This window comes from Falco naumanni, chromosome 1, assembly GCF_017639655.2.
Source record: "Falco naumanni isolate bFalNau1 chromosome 1, bFalNau1.pat, whole genome shotgun sequence".
Classification (NCBI taxonomy): Eukaryota; Metazoa; Chordata; class Aves; order Falconiformes; family Falconidae; genus Falco; species Falco naumanni.
The window spans coordinates 114,397,535-114,417,979 of record NC_054054.1 but is presented as its reverse complement, the minus strand read 5'-3'; the positions used below and the strand labels follow the sequence as shown (position 1 = coordinate 114,417,979).

General features: G+C 43.0%; 1 protein-coding gene across 6 annotated transcripts; it reads left to right on the top strand.

Annotated features, from left to right (window-relative positions):
- Window positions 1-4,688: 4,688 nt before the first annotated feature.
- LOC121081048 lies at window positions 4,689-19,842 on the top strand. Of its 6 annotated transcripts, none has more exons than XM_040579701.1 (8): window positions 4,689-4,777; window positions 6,513-6,622; window positions 10,777-10,944; window positions 11,780-12,097; window positions 13,630-13,803; window positions 14,860-14,979; window positions 15,872-15,905; window positions 17,025-19,842. In XM_040579701.1, exons 3-8 carry the CDS (start codon window positions 10,881-10,883, stop codon window positions 17,029-17,031), a joined length of 717 nt encoding a protein of 238 aa, XP_040435635.1. In that variant the 5' UTR covers window positions 4,689-4,777; window positions 6,513-6,622; window positions 10,777-10,880; the 3' UTR covers window positions 17,032-19,842. The 6 variants fall into 6 exon arrangements, with proteins under 6 accessions (XP_040435635.1, XP_040435673.1, XP_040435626.1 ...); XM_040579692.1 differs by lacking the exon at window positions 4,689-4,777 and adding an exon at window positions 6,712-6,784 and having other exon boundaries at window positions 6,417-6,622; XM_040579739.1 differs by lacking the exon at window positions 4,689-4,777 and having other exon boundaries at window positions 6,415-6,622; window positions 13,639-13,803.
- The last annotated feature ends 603 nt before the right edge of the window (window positions 19,843-20,445 follow it).

Here is a 20,445-nt window from a genome sequence, read left to right as displayed (position 1 = left end):
TGGAGGGCTCAGTGCTCTTCTAGGAAATTATCTGCCTTTTATAGGAATCTTGGTTACGGGTATTGCAGAGGCTTTGAGGCATTGCCATGAACAGAGGAGTTGCGAAGTTTTATTTCTTGCAATAGAAGAGTTTGTTTTGACAGTGAAACAAAGAAGAAGCTCGATTAGCATGTGAGTTTGGCATGTAGGGAGAGCAGCTTTTATGCAGACTTCAAAGTAACTCTCCCATTACTTCTCTTAAACGAAAAGATTGCAACATGAGCTTTCCAATACTAGGGAATGCCACAAAGGTGATGGCATCGTTCTACATAGAACTCTATTGCTAATAAGAGTATGATTTGAGGGGGGGGTGGGGTGGAAAGGTGACTAATGTAAATGTTTCCCAGGCTGCCAGTAGCCTCTGCAGTTTCTCTGAGGCTCTTGGTGGAAGAGACCTCGCACAGGTGGGTGAGGGTGATTTGGCAGCATCTCTGCATGGCTGCACACGTGCTGGGCACGGTGCAGGTTCCTGGCAGCAGTGGGTGCTCAGCATTGCCATGCCACACCACAGCCTGGCGCGCAAATCCTCGATTGGTCTTTGTTGCTGTGTGATGTTCAGGATCACTTTAATTTGCACCTTCCAGAAGCTTTCTATGTTAGGTAATTTTGTCAAAGAAAGTTTGACAGCATCAAGATGAAGCCCTGTTGAGTCATCTGGTACCCTGCAGTCTTCTGGAGTGGGGGTCATCACACCATTTCCGTGCTTGTTCACTGCATCTTGCATCCAAAGTCACAATGCTGGGGAAATGCTTATGTCCTGGCAGTGGGGTCCTGCTCAGCTGGTGTGTAGCTTCCTGCATGGCCTGCTAGCCTGGGAACTAAAGAGGCTGAGGTTTTATGTGGCATCCAGAACCATAACTGGCTTGAGGTGATCCCTGTGCTGTGTGACCTCACGCAGTGGTGAAGAGTAGCTCCTCTAGTAGAGGAGGTTCTCCTTTACAGTTGCAGCGTGCATCTCTCTTTACTGACCTTCACCTTGAAGTCAAAGAAGTAAAAGATCAGAATTATGGCTACAATCCACCTATCTGTGGGGCTAGGATGCTAATCTGTCCTCATTCTTGCCCTCGGTCAATCTTCTGCTTCAAGGGCAGTGCCCCTGAGGTAGGGGACTGCCTCACAAGATATCTGCAGGGAGCTTAGCACGAGGGGGTCTCTGAGTGCAGGTGTTGCATAAACACTGAACAATGCAGCATCTGCGGGATACAGAACTGGAGGGGTGGAAATCACTAATATGGTGATACGGAAACCTCGGGGAACTGCATCTGGTGAATCTTTGCTTGGTTGTCCACTGGGTGAAGAATGAAGTTTCTTTTCAAAGCAGTGGACTTATGTCAGGGATGAATTCTGGCCTTTTAATAATGATTTTAAAGATACTAAAGTATATTTTAAAAGTATATAAAGTATATTAACTAAAATTAATAGCTGTCTGAAGTTCACAATATGGTTCTTAGCATTAAAGGAAAAATTTAGGCAGCTGTGGGTACCACTAGGTTTGCTTTAATCACCACTCAGAGCTGGACCACCACCTCAGTGAGTGGCAGAGAACAAAGGGATGCAGCACAGCTTATATACACTTACCAAATCATTAGTCAATGTCCAAAGTTTTTAGAAGCTTCCTTTGGTCCTGTCAGTTCTGCGAATCCATCACCTGACTGTCCCAGTTGATTCACCTGTTCAGTTCCAGTCTTTGCCTCTGTTCCAGGCTCCTCGGATCGTGATCTTCTTTCTGCCAGCTTTAACTCACACACTCCTTCAAGTGCGCTTAGTCTTTGAACAAGCAGTTCCTATTCACATATACTATTTTTTCTAAAAACACCTGCATTTCTGAGAGCACCTGTGTGCACAGTTGATCATCTGTTGTTTCTCTGTTCTCCCATTGACTAGCCGGACTGGGTGTTAAACCAGCCTTGGATCAGGGCTGTACAAGGGCCGAGGCCTGGTTATGCCGGTTAGCGGCTTCAGCACTTTAAATTTCTGAATTCAAAATACATTTTCTTAAACACTTAACTAACCAACCAAACCTCTTTCTATATATTAGCAGTATTCCAGCTAGTTTTGTTGGTTTCTGTTGCAAGAAGTCACCAGTGGCAAGAGATACCAGACTGCTGTTTCACAACAGCCATTCCTGCCAACAAAGTGTACTGCTCCGTTTTGTAAGGCAGCTTTGCCAGAAAAAGCCTTATCTTTCCTTGCATTAACAGCTTTGTACGACGGCACTTGACTGGTAAATTACTTAGTAGTAAAAATAGTTTATGACATTACATTGGTTGTCATAAAAATTCTCATTTTTATGTTTCAGCCATAAATTACATCGCATGCTATTGTCTTGATGTATGAGATTAGCAGGAAAGTCCCTTGCAAACATGAAAGTGCAAGTTTTGTATGTAAATAAGATTTGGAAACCAAAACCAGTGGCAAACACACTAAGATCAATGATAAATGGGACTAATGGCTGATTAATTAATACTGAGACATGGAATACATCCCTGGGCTTTATCACTCTCTTAATTTTCCAGAGTATAAAATAACATATATGTAAAAAACCAGGTAATAATTCTCTAAAGTGAAAAGGAATAGAAGCCCAGAATATTATTTGTAGTCATGCATATGTCTAAGAAAAACCTCTAGGTTCTTCTGTGTTCATAGTATTTGATTTTCATCTCATGTCTTCTGGTTCATTTCTTACCTTGAGTTTCTGAGTAAAGTTCTGGCTAAAGTTAATATTAATATTCTGAGCTGGTATTTCTGGATTAAAGGAAAGGGGTTTTGTGGTGTCAGGGTGGATCAGAGTAGAAGATTCTTTGGCCATAGGAGAAAGTTAAAGTTGGAGATTATCTCTCTTGGAAGTGAAAATTAAGCCTCATTCAGGAGTAGTTTCTAGGATTACTGCAGTATAAATACAGTCCAATAAAGACCCTGCTGGCAGTAAAACAGAATACAGCTGTCTGTCCTGAATCCATCGGGTTAGTTGTCTGGAGGTTGGTTGGGCTTTGAATACAACAGCGTGTAAGGAATTTGAAAATTTTGCCTTAAACAGAAATTGGTGCATATGCAGGAGTAGGCTGATGGTCAGCTGTTACAAGTATTCAAAAGGTTTTACAAATGGTTTAGCCAAGACATGGAATGTTCTTTGTGATCTTATTTCCAGAACATGTCTTGTCATGTAGTGCAAGGCAAGAAGGTTCTGCTGCCCACAAAGAAAAATAAATACCTAATACATATTTCTAGGTGAATAAGAGAAGGGGAAATTCCTCACTAAAGAAATAAATAGTACTACTTTTCTATTTATCAGGTACTTAATTTATAGTTAAAGGACATGGTGCAAGCTGTATCTACACAGGCTAAAATAAATTTCTTATCAGCGGTTCTTGGATACTGACATTCTTTCCCTGTTCCTGGGAATTTCAGGTTAGACAGTAGATGCTTCCTCTGGATTTCTGTTCCATGCTTGTAGAAAGTAGTCATTTGAGTAACTGGGTATCCCTCACAGAGAACACACTGAAAATGAAAATCTGCATGAAAACAGGGCCAGGGGAACTCAATACTGTGACCCGTAGGGAGAGGTTAGTCTGAAGCACTTCTTGTAAGGCTGGGGATTACCGTATTTTTGTACTCGGAAACTAACTTATGTGAAAAATGAATCAAGGCAAAAGAAAAACGTTATTCTTGGAATATTGATATATTTTGCACTAGAACTTCTGTTTAGATGGGCTGGATTTGAGTGAAGAAAATTTAGTCCTGTCAGCAATTCCTGAGGTCATTCAATCCTTCAGAGGCCAAAAAACCCCTGGTGTGCATCTGTGTTGCTATGTTCCTTAGCTACAACTTGTTCCCTTGTGCTATTTGCATTACACACTAAAACATGTTAGAACAGTGCTGGCCAACTATTTTTCTCAGTGGCCCATTTGGCAAATATGTGGAAATAACCATTAGTTTCCGTTAAAAAAATAAAGTGCAAGTGCTACACAGCTGAGGCATGCTAAGGGATTGTTCTTGCTTGGAGCAGCCAAAGGACTGAGAAAGCTCTGAAGTGCTTTCCACCCACCATTGCACATGCACTTACCTTCCAGTTTCCATATCTGAGACAAGCAGCAGAGTGTAATAGTGCACATGGCTGCAGACTTGTTCTTGAGACGTAAGGGGTTTCGGCTCAGAAGTAGGGAGCTGCAGTGCATTTTGGTTTTCCTTGTTTCTGCTTGCAGCCTGGAAACAGGATCAGTAGATGATACAGCAGAGAAAAAGGGCAGGTATAGATTCACGGGGGCACAAAAGGACCATTGGCTCCTCATGGAGGTGCTGCGTGCTGCAGGATGTGGGACTGAGGCTGCGTGGGAACAGCAGCAGCTGAAACTCACGTCACCGTCATAGCTCTCCCTGTGCCAGGTAGGGATGTAGAGTCAGCAAGGTGCTGCCAGCTGCTTTCTCCCTTATATAAGAGTCAAAGTACAGCTGGTGCCATGCACTCAGGGCTTCTTTTGGTTTCTTTGTGAAGTGATTGACTTGAAGGCTGGCCTGTACCTGCTTATCTTCTGTAACGGCAAGTTATTTTTTAACGAGGAATTCCAGGTCATTTCAGGCGGCAGGAAAATACGTGTGATACATCATAGTCAGCTTGGGGTGAGCTGAGCAACTCGACCTTGCCAGCAGCACCCGGTGCATGTTAGAAGCTGTCTGCTGCCAGGGGCCTTAAGAGAGCTCTAACCATACCTGGGATGGGTGTTTCTGTAATCCCACCATGGTAAGTTCTGGATTCTTGTATAGATGTGCTTTGAGCAAAGAAGATGCTTAGTTTAGGCCCCGTTTAGGAGGGGCAAAGAGGGGATTACGCTGTCTCTCACGGCCAGGCCAGGAGCAGTGGGGGGTATTGCTGAGCAGCTCCTGCCACTGCCTTGCAGTGAGCCTTGCGCCAGCCGCTTTCTGACTATGGGTCTTACTTTTTCAGGAATTATTTTAACAGGAAGTGTTTCTTAGTAAGTGTAGAAATTAAAGCCCTTTTCTGCATTTCTGTGTTAGAAAGAACAAAGAAGCAATGGTTTGATTGTTCCTCACGAAAATGGAATTAAAAGCATTTCCTCTTTCTGTCCAGGTCTGTTTGGGAGCAAAGAGACCCTCCGTGCAGCTATGTCTTAGCAGCAGGTTGCAGAGTGGGATTTTGGTTTGCCTCCTGACTGTTCCCTGGGTTTGAGATGAAGCTCCCCGCTTTTTTTTATGTTTACTCTTACATTGGGTTTGTGTGGAGGGTTTGGCGGGGGGGCTACAGAGGGGGCTGCCCCATGGAGCCCATACCAACCGGCTCCCAGACAGACCCGCCGGTGGCCAGGGCCGAGCCCACCAGTGACAGTGGTAGTGCCTCTGGGATAATGGATTTAAGGAAGGGAAAAACAGTGAGCAGCTGCAGCTAGAGAGAGACTATGTGACAGCAACAGTGCTGCAGACCCCCAGTCAGTGCAGAAGCAGGGGGAGGGGTGCTCCAGGCGCCAGAGCAGTTATTCCCCTGGAGCCCATGGTGAAGACCATGGGGAGGTGGGCTGTCTCCTCAAGGGCAGAACAACTGTATCCCTTCCTGGAGTTAGCTGTGGAGGACACTGTCATGTTTCTCCCTGTGGAGAAATACCCCTTCCAGGCCAGCACGGGCCCTACCTGAAGGAAGGGTACAAGGTAAGGGAAATAAGGAGGCATTGTTTAAAGAAGTCTCCTACCAGCACTCCTCATCCCTGCAGGGAAGTTAAGCTGAAGCACAGCAGACCACAGAGTGTGTGAAATACTGCAAACAAGTCCTTGAAGCCTTTTTTCGATGGTCAGACCTAATAAATAGTATTTTCTCTACTGAAGAGCAAATATAAACATGGCCCATTGAAAAATGAATACCTGTAGCATTCATTTCAAAGTGCTTTGCCAAGGCCAATGAGTGTTATTTGACTTGCAAAGTGTTTGGGAATTAGAGAGGTTTCTTTGATATGCAGAGGGCTGCGCAGACTGCCCTTGCTCAGCTCCTGGCTGCTAATGCCAGATGATGTGATGGGCGCAAATTCAGTCAAGCAGCAGCAGTGCTGCTGAGCATCTGTGCTGTGGCAGGGTATCTTGTAACACTGATGCCTGACCGGGAACAAGTTGAGCTGAGCCCAGCTCAGTGCTGCAAGCTCTCCTTGGCTGTGAGCGCTTGCCTGGCAAGTTGGTAGCAGACCCCAAATCCAGTCCCTTCACGTTACTGTTGCAATACATACAGAGACAGATTTACTACCCCAGAACCCATAAGCAGGTTCCTGGGAGGTTTTCTGGGGTCTGTGATCTTTTTTCCCCATGCTTTCCACCTGCACAGTGCCACGAAGCAGGGACTGACTTTGTATTGCTCAGAGACCTGACCTGCTACTCCTAAAGTGAAAGTGGAAATGCAGTTGGCTTTTAAAGAAGGGAGAAACTGGTCGTGCGCCTTTTTGTCTGGGATCCAAGTGGCTTCTGCATTTCCTCTGCAGGGCTATGGAAGAGGAGCTGACTGAACTGGAAGCTGGGAAGGCTGCTTGACTGCATGGAGAAGGGAAGGGAAAAGGCACAAAGGCTTCTTTGGATGCAGACAGCTTTTAAGGTACTCATGCTTTTGTCTTCTTTAAGGGATCCTGTCTTACAGCCAGTCTTTTATTTTACAAATTGTTGCTGTTTCCTCATTTTAATTAGGCATTTAGAAATGGGCACTAAAAAAACAGTCTGCTGCAGAAGGGAAATGATTAGCATGTTTCACATTTTCTATGTAAGGAAGAATGTGTATTGCTTGATTGTATAATCTTGCTAAATAAATAACACCAGTTTTTATGGCCCTGGCTACTAACTTTCACACAGTTCTGCACTGCTTTCGTATTGCCTGTGTGAATGCAAAAACCCAACAGCTTCATTAAGTGGTGCACTTATACAAAAGTGTGAATGACCACAGAAGCAATAGTATAAATCTACTAGAGCATTTTCAAGTAACTCCCCAATAATTTTCCCACATCCAGTTAACTTTTTTGTTTGTAGCTCCTTAGCATGTTTTGCTAATATCTCCTTTTCCAAAATTGCCATTCTGTCATATTTGCAAATAAAGCATAATTTGCCAGGAGGGTTGCAGTAGAAATCTTTGCAACTCTTCTCCTTTTTGGGGAGAAGCTGTTGCCCAGGCTGGAGCTGATGGTGCATTGTTTTCCCTGTGGCTGCTGTTCCGAGACCTGCGGGGACACGGGTGGGTCGAAACAAAACAGGGAACCTGAACAGAAAGTGTCAGTCAGTAGAGATATTAGTTTTAAAATAAAAGAAATTAAGCTAGTGAAACAGTTTATTCTACTTGTCTTAATGTGCTGCAAGTAGAAAATAAAACATTGGCAGTGTTTTCTAAGGATTACGGTGGAAGATTTTTTTTAAGAGCAGGTGCTGAGATTTCTCAGCTCAGGCTCGGTGTCCTGCTGGTGGCTTTCTGCACCGGCTTGGTGGGACTGTGGAAACAAACCACGCTCACAGGCTTGCTCTGGGAATAGCTGTTCTGTCTCTTTCTGTGATTTTGTTGTGGGTTTTGTGTGTGTGTGTGTGTTTTTATTATTATTTATTGTAAAAGCTTGTTCCAAGTGGTATTGAGTACATCAACAAAGCAAAACTGGTACTGAAAGTAATGCAAAAATTAGCTTTTATGTATATTCTACTCCTTTTCCAGGAAAGAAGTTACAGTGGAAAATATAATCTGTAGGATCTTCTGAAGTTCTTTGGGTTTTATTTTGTTACTGCCTTGCTTCCTTCAATAACATTATTTTCTTCAAACTGTTTGAAACTTAAGTCCTCTCCATGGGATACTTAGAGTAACAAGTAAATCTTTTCTGAAAATACATTGCATTATTCCACCAAGATGGTTCTGCCTGGCCATATAAGCCATATACCAAAACGCGTATAAAGCTACAGACCTGCAGGTTGTGTGGCTGGAAGAGAGAGAAGGGGCAGGGAAATGCAGTGTTTACAGTTGGCAAATAGCATCGGATCTTGTGGGTCCATGACTGCACCTCGCGGTCAGTTGGGGAGGGAAGCAGACCTCAACCCCCCAGCAGCAGCCCTGCTCTGCCGTCTCCTGTGAGCGGGACTTTGGGTGATCCCCTGCCGCAGGCTCTGTGCTTGTCACCATGGAGGTCCCCACTGAAGCAGCAGCCTCAGCTGAGCTGTGCTGGAGCAGAGTTCCCTGAGTCTGAGGATGCGCGCTGGAAAGGCAGCGAGCTCGTTTAACTCATGCTGGAGTAGGAAAATGCGGGTGCCAAACTAGAATATTCCAGGGCATTAGCTTTTAACTTTGAGAGAGGACTTTTCCTCTGGTGGAAATGATGCTATTGCATTAGTGACTGACTGGCTTTCCTCTTTTGGTAAACAGTGGAGTCGATTATTGTGTTGTGTCTGTGTCCTGGTTTTGGCTGGGGTAGGGTTAATTGTTGTCTTAGTAGCTAGTACAGTGCTGCGGTTTGGATGTAGTATGAGAATAACGTTGATGAGACACTGATGTTTTAGCTGTTGGTAAGAAATGCTTGCTCTAAATATAGGACTTTTCAAGTTTCCCAGCTCTGTCAGTAGATCTGAAAAGCGAAGGTCTGTATTGCCTTGAAAAGAAAGGCAAGTGGGCAAAAACCTTGATGAAAAATACTTTCTATCCGAACAAGTTTGTTTTAGATTGGAGTGGTTTATTGTTAAAGTAAGTTTAAAACGGAGGTGGCCAAGACAGCTGAAGACTCTCAGAAACCTGTCAAAAAAGAGGGTTAAGAGACAGACCAGTGGGAGATTTGGTGAACAGTGTGCTGGCTTTTGAAAATGAAGCGGGGGAGCCGGAAGGAATGTCACCAGTGATAAGAGGAAGGGGGATAAACTTCGAACAAAATGAAAGGAGGCTTAAGTATGAGCCAAGATGATCACAAAAGAGAAGAGAGAACAACGGAAGGAAGACAAATACAAAGCTCAGGCTGAAAACTACTGGTGAAAAAAAAATCACTCTGTCTGTGAGGACTGCATTACACAGGGAACATGCTACAAGGAGGACAAGGAGGTATGATACCCTGGAGGTATTTAAAAGATGTGTAGATGTGACACTTAGGAGCATGGTTTGGTGGTGGACTTGGCGGTGCTGGTTAATGGTTGGACTTGGTAATCTTAAGGGTCTTTTCCAACCTAAATGATTCTAGGATTCTGTTATTCTAAGGTGATGATAGTCCTTTGGCACTCGGCTCGGGGGGTGGGGTGGGGGGGGGTGGGGAGTGGGGTGGGGGGAGGGACACACACGGACGACAGGCATTGTTAACTGATGCTTTCCAAGGCAGGAGTCAGGTTGAAGTGAGTGATGTGTGAGATGGTACCAACTGACCTGTTCGTTTTTGGTTTGTTTTCACATCCAAAGCACGAACTTCCCCAAAATAAAAAAAGATAGGCACTATTTTTAGATGTATGGAAAGAGTATGAGAAAAGATGCTGAGCTCATTTGATGCTCTGAATGTTATTAATACCTGATGGGGCAAGAAGAAATCCTTGCAGGATTGTAAAGGTGAGAGGGAGCACCGTGGATAAAATGGAAGAATTGGTCCCTCGTGTGGTGTGAAGTGGAAATGGACGGGTCACCCCTTGGGTGCTCGTGGAGGCCAGGACCTCTGCTCAGGCTGCGGTTCCCTGGGCTCGGGCCCTGCATGGGGGTGTCGAGAGCTCGGGGCTCTGCGGAGGGGCCCCAGATTTCATTCTGCAGGAAATTTTGCAGTCTCAAAGATCCGCCTCCTGGGCCTGTCGGCAGCTGGAAAGGGCTGGGTTTGGGGCTTGTATTTGTCCTCTCTCGTCTGTTTCCAGAATCGTGATAGGACTTTCAGCAGCTCTAGGCTGGCACAGATGATGAAAGATAAGCAATGATTAACTTCTGCTGAAGAGCTGATGTGTACCTAGGAATTAACGCAGAATTCGTGTGCAGATTTACTCAAGGGACTTCTCTGGTACTTCTCAGGTAGTGACATACCAATAAAAGTTGTTCTAAAAGAAAGCTCCTAGGGCAAAGCAGTTTGTTGTTTTCTAGAGCTAGGCTAATGAGGAAAGTTAGGTGATTTTTCCAGATATTTTTTTTTTCTCCTTTGGAAAATGAAACTTGTGTTTTAGTAAAACATATTTCACGTATTCATGACAATTTCACTGTAATGATTGAGGACGACTTTCTGACTAAATCCAAGACATTTTTTGTAAAAAAATACTAAGTTTTTGTTTGGTTTGTTCATTTAATTTGGACAGATATTTCCCATCAGGTCTTCTAAACGAAAAATAGAATTCAATTTGATAATAACGATTTCATCTTAGGTCAAGCAAAACATTCAACGCAAAACATCTTCCTTGTCTGATTTTTTTGGTGGGCTTTGGAAGTGTCAGCCAGCCAAGAAGTTATTTGCTGCATGGACTCCTGAGCGATGTGTACAGGGCCACTGCCTTGAGGAGCCTGGAGGACCTGGAGGACGCAGCCTCCTGCCCAGCAGGCAGAAAGGCCATGTGTCTTCTACTGCTGTGGCTGACCCAGAGGTGGGAAGGGGTGTAAGTCTGCCATTTGCAAAAGCAGTCTCAGAGTGTTGTAGCAGCTGAGCAGTGTAAACTTTTCTTTGCCTGTATTCCAGCTATCTTGGCTAGAAGAAGCTTTATAGTACTTGGCCTAGAAGTCATTTTCTTTTTGACTAGAGAAGAATAAGAAAGAGTGAATGGATGCCGATTGCTGCATTTAATGTCCAGACAGGGAGATGACTTGGGGACGAGCGGAGTGAGCCTGCCCTGGGATTGTGGGGGATCTAGGAGAGCATCCAACACTACTGGAGCTGAGCCCCCAGAGCAGCCTGATGGAGTCCCCCTACTTCACATGGTTTTGTTTCCTGCTCCTGGCCATTGCAGCTGCCCATCCAAGTGAGTCTCCTTGCTTGATCTCAGTGCTTTTCACTGCACGTGAGTAGCTAAAAACTTTTGAACTGTTACTAGAAAGCTCAGTTGTGTCCAGTTAAAACTAAGACTACAAAACCGCTAGGTGAGAAAAGAAATTAAGAAGGTGAAGGTTGACTCATTTGACCTGTCACAGTCACCTAATTGGGGAGAGGTGACTACTTGTCTGAAGTCAAATGAGGTGATGACTGACTCTTCACCAGGAGAGTCTGAATGAGTAAAACACCTTTGTCAGCTCTCAGCACCCAGTGCCAGCATACTCCAGCACTTTGGCCAGGCTGCTGGTGCGTTTTGGCTTGACTGTAAAACTGTTGCCTGCAGAAACCTGAACTGAACCCCTGGCAGTGACCTGGGACACTGCATCCAGCTGTATGTAGTCTGGCAGCTCAGCTGTGAACTTCATTTGTCCTGAGGTCTGGATATCTGCTGGAGATATACCTGATAGGGTCGTGCCAAGGAGTTTTAGAAGAAAAGCAAATAATGAATGATTCATCTCAGCCTGTCCATACAGAGGACCTCTTAGCTTGACAAGAGAAATGCCTTTCAACTCACTTCCCAAGCTGCCAGCTCCCTAGTTAAAACCCCAGTGGGAGCAGTGAGGGAATTACATCATATTTCTACCCTCAAAAATTATTTCGGGGACTGGGCCCAGTACCATATAAAAATTGTCCATTGGCAGACAGTGTCTCTCAACCCATGGCTGGGTTTGTCCACCAAAACTCATCTCGGTCTCCTAACAGTACAACTCTGCAGAGAAAACTGGTAGAAAATAATTTGTTTGTTTATTTGTTTTCTTATTTAGATATCGCCATGCCCTGTGGTGGTGACCCTGCTGAGGGGTCACAAGGGTCTTCATCTGGCAAAACAAATGTGACAGTCTACCACTGCAAAAACTGTGAGGAACACATATGCAAATCATCCAATTATGAAGGCTTTGTAAAAATTGGTGAAACACAAAGTGAGACATTTTCAAATGAAGTAATTCAGTTGGTGACCAGTGAAACACACATCATGATGTGCCTTCAGCAAGAAGAAAATGCTTGTCTTAAAGGAATTTATGCCATAGTCTGGGAGAAAGCCATGGGAGTAGGAGACTCATGTGGCACACTGGATTTTAAAGGTATGCTCTACTGGGAGCCTGGCTATCATCATATGGAAAACACATTTCTGGTTATGAAATGGAACTGTTATATATTTGGGCCGACAGTGAGGTTAATGAGTAAACTAACTTGTCAAAGTGAGGTTTTTTTGTCACAAAAATTCTTTAAATCCTTTACAAAATAAATTATCTCATGTCAAACTGCTTAAAACTGCACTAGTAGAGATTCAGATAAATGCATGTTACCCTGATTTATACTTCTTTCCTTTTTATTTTTTTTTTTTTTTTGGCAACAGCAATTCTCGGGATCAAAATCTATGCCAGTTGGCAATGTATGGATTCTGTCTACTACAGTCAGTACACACTGAAATCCAGGTCTAGCCTAAAGAGCCATTCTGTGTTGCTCTTCTGTATTGCAGTAATTGCAATTCAAAAAATGCAATTCAGCAAATAACCAGGAGGTATCCTTCCAGCTTTCTCATGGAACTCTAAATCAGAGATAAAAATGTCTGACAGTTCATGTGGCAAGTGGCTCCAAGAGGGCAAACTTCATGGCAGATTAGGTTGCCATGATTTTTATGATAATTTAGTTGAACTTGACCCAGGCCAATGACATTTCACCAGTAAACACCTGACTGAATATATGTTTGGTTTTGTCCTCCTGGCTGTAGATGGTTCTCTGAAAGCAGCTTTTATCCCCTGTCTTGTAAGACCTAGAGCATCCTTCCTAATCTTGTTGCTAACAGAAGAAAACAAAAAAATCTCAACCTACACGTGCTTTTGTTCATCCTAGCAGTTCCTCATGTATTTAATTTCTGGCCACTACAAACAATTTCTGTCCTGGATTTATGCTTACCTCTGCAGAATATCTACATGCTGTTACTACCGTGTAAAGCTTGGATGGCACTAAAACTTCTAAGTTTTTAGTGCCAGAATGGCTTCTAAGACTGGAAATTGCTGTAGATGTAGATGCCTATATCCCTTGAGAGGGTGACAGGTGGATGTGCTGAGTGTGGGTATGTGTAGGTAGGAAGTTTTCAAGATTCTCCTAGAAGAGGAAAAAGTTATCTAATGGCATGGTGGCATGCAGGCTAGGTGGGAGAGGCACTCCAGGGCCTCTGAGATTTATACAGCTGCTGGTCTTGCTTGTTCCTCTTCTTTGGTTCCTGAGGGTAAACAGGAGTGGCAACATTCTGTCATAATTATTATTTGAATAGGTTTTAATTGCAAAAAGGTAATGATAAACTTTTTACAGATGTTTTGGTGTTCTTAAAATCACATGTGAACAAATCTGAAGAGGGCAAAAATGTTAAGATTTCTATTATTGATTCACAGAACAGTTCATCAGCTTTAGTGAGAAGAAAATCTAAATGATAATGCGTTGATTTTGAACACTTGGTGAATTAAGCATGATTGCAGCAATCTCCATTTTTTTTGTGGTACATGAAGGATACACTTTTCTTAACCTATTAACCTCTTTAACGTTTTTAACGCTTGATTGAAGATCTTCCGAATCATCCATATTCATAATTAAAAGTTCTTTTATCTTTCAGCTTCCTCAGAAAACAGGGAGGATAACATCGTTAGAGAGGAGATGAAAATTTGCTGTAAAGTGGACACAAACCTCTCAGTACCCAGCCGTGTGCTGAAGTGTGGCCTGCACAATGTAATGTCAGGAGGAGAAAACAGAAAATCAGCAGCCGACATCACTGCTGAAGGAAATCAAGGTTCATCTCTTCATGTGTTTGTTTGCCCTTTGCTTTGAGAGACTTTTGCCCTGACAGCTTGGTGTGGACCGAGTTTACATGCGCAGGGCTGTACGCTCATACTTCAGACACACACATGTTGAAGCCCTCTAAACTCAGAGGCTTTCCCCTAGCCTGTATAGGTGCCCAGTCCTGGACATATATATCCATAGGTATAGGTTTCTGTTGTAGCTATATAGTTACAGATACAGGGATGCTGAGGGATGGCAATACATGATGGCCACACAACAGATTTCCAAGAATTCCACTTACCACTAAGTGATAAATGAGACTTTACCTCCAGACTAAGAGGACTTTTGTTACATACAGGTATTTTTATATCCAAATTTCTTTACTGCAGAAATCCCTGTCGTCTTCCATAGGTTATATGGGTAGAGTGTGTTTCCTTGAGACAAGTATACAGTATTTATCCTCCTCTGGGGAAAGTCCTTGGTAGGGCTATGGCTTTCCACTTTTTGCTGTGATGTCTGGGTTTTGGTGGGGGTTTTTTGAGCGTTTTGTTTTCTTTGGGTGGTATTGTTTGTTTGGGGTTTTTGTAATTTTTGAATGCATGCTGGATGATTCTATTATTTCTCTTCCAAATTAGACCAGTATTAAAATAGCCTTTCTAGATATTTATATGTTTAAATTCCCATGCATTGAGATATTTAAAAAATGGTCAAAATGGATTTCCTCAGTGGCATTTGAACCCATCATGAAGGATGGGTCTCACACCTCTTCTTTTTGGTTATTTCAGATGAAATATATGTTCAAAGTTATCTGTTTTGATGAGGAGTCAAGAATTAGCTTCGAATGTTGATAGAGCCATTCTTTCATTACAGGTATCTCCATTAAGATATCTGAGGCCAGAGGCTATTTGTTCTCTCCTGCATTAGTTCCTTCTTTCATTACCAGCTTCTGTGGAGTACATTGCAGAAGCACCAGGCCAGGCTTTTCCTAGGTGGTGCTGATGAGGCAGGCTCATTTCTTAGCACACTTCTTTGATTCACTTGGACTCTATTTTCTTTTGCTCTCCAGGTGAGCGTCAATTTGCAGTCAGCCAAGGGAACATTACCCTCACCACCACTTTACTGATTGCTGGGGTTTGTGCAGCAGCATTGCTAACGTATCACATTTGTCGGAAGCAAAATCATCAAGGTATAGTCTGGCAAAATATTGTTTCCTGTGGGTAACATGCCTTACGAGCAGTGCTAGTAGTGAAAAAAGCATGCAGCGTTTTCCTTCTGGATCTAATTTCTGTAACATTATTTATGAAATTGCTAAATGGTATTCATTGTGAAGGGGAGGCTGGGCTGACTGCTGGTGTGAACTCCACCGCTGCATTTGGTGCCATGACACAGCCTCCAGTCAGCTGGCTTTACTAGGAAAAATAAGCACAGAATAGTTTTCCTCTGTGCTCCGGTAACAGAGCCGAGCGATCGCACTGCTCAGCCCTGCCTCAGTGGGCTCCAGTGCCTTGAACATTGCTGTGCAGCTTCCCCTGCAGAGACATACCGCGGCCCAGGAGACTGCTGAACATCGGCCCAGTAAAGAGCTATATCTAATTTAAGAAAGAATATTTCCCTAAATACATCCAGGCGGAGAGGTTTTTTGCAAACTAATATGCATGGAAAGGGCTGAGACAGGCTCTGTGGAGTGAAGAGGGAGTCATGTGAATAAAGCCTGGAAATATCTACCTTCCTCTGTATCACCCTCTGCTCTTCCCTCCTCCCTCACAACACAGAGAGTGCACTATTCTCAGTGTGAGGTCATGTTAAACCACCTCTTCAGAAATAGTCGTGCTACAACGCAGTATAGAACTTGGGATGCAACTGCACTGTCACATGCAAAGCATCACACCTGCCATGTGTGGTGGAGGTTTGCGGACAAAACTCAGGGCCTGTGGATCTGTTTGAGATGGATACCAGTGAGTTGCTCAGGAATTTCAGATAAATAAAAAATCGAGGGAAAAAACAACTGTATGTCTCTTACTTTTAGTTCTGAGTAAATCCTTGCTAATGTTGGTACTTTCTTCCTATTGTTTTCCTAGGATCTGTCCCAGTGATCAAGCCTGCTTTTTGTTGGTAAGATTTGACTTTTGGGGGTTTAATTATGGTAGATGATGGAATCACATTACTACAATGGTAGGAGGGTGCTCAGTGAAGGACTAGACGTGTTTACTAGGACCATGTTCAGTGGATGTCCATTTCCTCGCTGCATCAAGTCAGAGTCAATAGATCTTAGCTCCTGCATGACTTTGCAGTGGTTCCAGTACTCATGTGTTGATCATTTACATGCTTCTGCAGATGCCTCTTGACCCTGACATACAGTGTCCTCCCCACATCCTGTAGCCAACTTGGCTCCAGGGTTTATGGGACCTTGTGTAATGCCAGAAGCCGAGACATCTCTCATTACCGAACTAGTCCTTTAGAAACAAATGTTGGTTGTTTCTTTCTAAGAGTCTAAGAATTAAATGCCTAAATCTGGATTTGTTTAAGTTTAACTGATTGGCTAGAAGTTAGTTGAAGCCTAAGATTTTTATCTAGTGCTCCCTTCCTAGTGAATGGAGAGAAACAGCTGTCTTGAGAAGATGATTCATTTCACCTTAAAATTGTTTGAAGATTAAACAGATGAATTACCTTGTGAAGGTACTCGTTTCTCTCTAGTAACGCTACAGGAAGCCAATGAGAACAAACTGAGTTGTTTGAACATCTACAGTTAGATAAAACGCAAGGTTATCTGAAAAATAGGAGTTCTGTAAGTGCTTGCGAAACCCAGTAAGGTAACACAACGCTAGTCTCACTGCAATTATTGTTTTAAGACGTACTAATAGATACATTAATGCATAGGTAAAAAAACTTATACCGCTAGTGGCTGCCCTGAGGCACTGCCCTGTGGCGTAGTGCTCAGTGGTGTTTGGGGCCTGTCCCAGAGCACCTCCAAGGCAAAGGCTGACAAGCCGTAGCAGCCAGGGCAGGGGCTCAGCAGAGATGCCAAGAGCTCACTGGGCACCGAAGCTGCAATCCTTTCACCTTTTAGAGCAAGGGGTTGCCCAGTAGCAGATAGGACAGAGTAGCTGCCTTGAGAACTTCACACTCGAGATTTCCAAGCTTAAACTCATACAATTGGATTGACTATAATTCTCACTGAAATCATCCTGTGCCTTTGGTGGCCTCACAAATACTTTTCCTTCAATTCTGCAGCTGTTAGAAAAAACAGATGGCATCCTGACATGTAAAACCTTGCGCCTGAAAAACTTCTACAAACAAGACCTCCAAGCCAGCAGCATGCTCCTCAGTAACGGTGTACAACATGCAGCTGGACAAACAGACCTCATTTTATATGAGACCTCATGGTAGTTTTCACAAATGTACCTTCATCAAATCCACATGTTTGCTGAGGACTGTGATTGCCACAGTTGTCCAGCTGCAGGCCTTCACAAGTGACATGAAAAGCTCCTTGGATCTCCCATCCTTTCCTGGTGCTTTGCTCAGGACAGCAGTCATTGCAAGATGTGTGGATGGCCCAGCACACAGGTTTAAACCAGCTGAATTGTCTCAATGATTTTCATGATTGAAACTATCAGTTCATCTGAAATTCTTCAGAGAACTGTATTTGTGCTCAATAAGGATGTGTTGAACCCTGAGGTTCTCTGCATGTCTTCAATTTTGTAATGTGATAGCATGCCCATAGGTCTTTATTTTTTTAACTCCTGAGTGGTCTTTACATCTAAAAAAGCATTTTGTACAGGTGACTGGTTTGTTGAATTAGAGGGGTTTGACCTTTTGAACAGACATTTGATTTTGCAGCCAGCTGCAGGTTGAGGACATCTCCTCTTGTTCCTGTGCAAGGGTGGATGAGAGGGCAATATTCAGCTCCCTCAGAAACAGCATTGGGTCATGGAAGCCATGGCCCCTCCCAGGCTGAAAAGAAGTATGATGTCAAGCTCCCTGAGAGACTAGGTCATAATACTGGCAATTCTAACATAGGACACTTTCAACAGTGATTCCAGTGGATGGGAAAACATATTGATGTACCCAATTCGTTTCTTTATCAGAAAAGACTACAGTATTTCTGCATCTGAAGACAGGTTTGGGTATCCTGTTTGCAGACAGTATGTGATGAATATTGCACTTCAGGGATCCCCATTTGGTAGTGCACAGGTGGTATGTCAGCTTCAAATGATTTATTGTTCATGCTTGATTTGAAGAAATCCTCAAAACTTTGCATTAGACCTAATCTAGCATCAGGCTTTTGAGCAAAAATCAGCAGCAGCACAATTAGAAAAGCAGATCCATAAAACAGTTTGAATACTTGCTGAATCATTTTTACAAGCTTTAATTACCCATAAATCTGTTGCTGAAACTTGCAGCAGGAAATCTCAAAGGATGTAATGTGTGTGACTCCTGAAATTTGCTACAGTCAGATCTAAAGGGAAAGGTTCATAATGAAAGACATCCAAAAAAATGTTATTAATTAATTTTAGAAATACAGAAAAGCCTCTGTGCTTAAATTTGGCTCTTGTTTGGCACAGGAGACTAGTGTTGTTATAGGTTGGTTTTTTCCCTCCCCAGTAGAGGCTTTACACTCATGCTGATCTAAGATACCCTTTTAAATCGACTCTCAGCTTATTTGTTGGATTTTGTCTTTTCAATTTTAATGTGGTGTAATGCAGTCAAAACTTTTTGAAGAGGTGACAGTCCCCAGTTATTCAAAGACTTTTTTTACTGAATGTTATTTTGACTGATCCAGTTGTGAACTCTGTTATAACATGATGAATGTTGTATGCTTATCCAATAAGCCAAAGCTAAGGTTACCTGTAAAGAGTCCAGACTGTGCAAGGATTTAGAGATAGAAGGAAAAAGACTTTTTATACAGTGCCTTAGCACAATTGCAGTTCCTGTCCTTTCCTGGAAGAGGGCTTCTGTAAGCTTGCGATGGTATAGATCTGTAGCTAAAAGGAGGGAGGAAGAGGTTGGTTTGAGATAAAAGCCATACTTTTTTTAGGAAATAATGTATCTGCTGCTATAGCTTGGGAAAAGAGCACTCATAGCGGGTATGGGCCTTTCGCTTTTTGGCCCCACAGCAGCTGTCATAGGTGTTGCTTTTGGTTCTGTTCCGCTCTGCTCTAAGTCATTGCTGTATGGGTGTCTCTGAAGAAGTGCCACGTGTTCCAGTTTACGTGATTAATCTGTCCACTGTGCTTCTGGAGACTTCCAGTGAGGTACACATTATCTTCCTCTATCTAGAAAAATACCATCTTAACATTGAAGCCCATGGCAGTTCTTTTGTATGACCTTTTAATGAGAAAACCAAATGCGTCCACGTGTGGAAAAATCTATGTGTGTGTGTATATATGGTATTTAAATCGGGTGCTGACACCGGGTGGGTTTGGTATAAACTCAGATTTTGGGTTCTTCAGAGAAGGAACAAAGTGACACTTGAGAACTCACATTGTATTAACTTGAGGGATTCAGGCTGAATGATGTGCAGGTTTAATTTCTACTTTTTAACACCAGCTGGGGCCAGAGAGCTGGGTGTGTTTTGAGGAGAAAGTTTCTATGGGCCCCTCTGCCCAGTGACAGTTCCTTAGCTAAATTAGTCACAAGACATAAATCTCAGACCCATCTTTGCGGCTCACACAAGCACACTTTCATTTATATCTCTTCTTCGTACTGAATATGCAGACTGTGATATTCAGAGGCATCACTAGCAACTGTTTCACTTTGCCCCTCCTGAGCTGTGTTGTGCTGGTAGACACCAATCATCCCACGCCTCAGGAAAAACTGTTCAAGGTAGCTTTAAAGATCTGCAGTGTTCGTTCTCAGCAACTGCTTTGTGTTGTTTTGCAATATAGAAATATAGACAAATAATTGCTAATGAAATAAAAAATTACTAAAGATACAAAGTGGTTTGATTTGCCAAATGCCATAATTTGATAGTTGCAATTTCACTTTGATTTTTTTTTTTTGTTGTTGTTTTGTGTTACTATACTCATCACAATAAAACATTAGTTTAAAACCTGGCTATTCATTGATAACCCTGTGTTGATTGTATTGTTATTTGACATGTTAATCTCTTTTTAAAAGCATCACCATCACATGGTTCCCAAACTTATAATCCAGTATTGTTGTCATGATGATTCACTACTTAAATATTGCAAAAGCAAAGACCGGGAGTAAGAGATGTCTCCTGGCATCTTCTTTTGTACCCCGTAGTGAGCTTTGCAGAGAAGTGAAAGGTCATTTCACAACCTGCCTGAAATCTGTTTTCTTTACAATAACTGATGAAATTTCTAAGCTTTCAAGCATTAAAGAAACTCATCGAGAACACCCTCTTTCCTGCCTGCAAGAAGAGCTTTTCATCCTATCAGGGAGGGAGCTGGATCTGCATGTGAATTGTAGCCGAGCTGGTGGTTAGTAGCTCTGGTGTACTGCAGACACTATAGAAAATGCGTTATTAAATGTGAAACCAGGAGGCACGCCAGAGGTACGTACCATACTGTTGCCTGGAAATGATGCACTTTGACATTGCCAAGGTGTAGATCAGACCTGCAGTTTTGTGAGTGGGGTTTGTATACCTGAAGTAATGGAGCATCTCTCATCTACTTGCTCCTTACAAAGC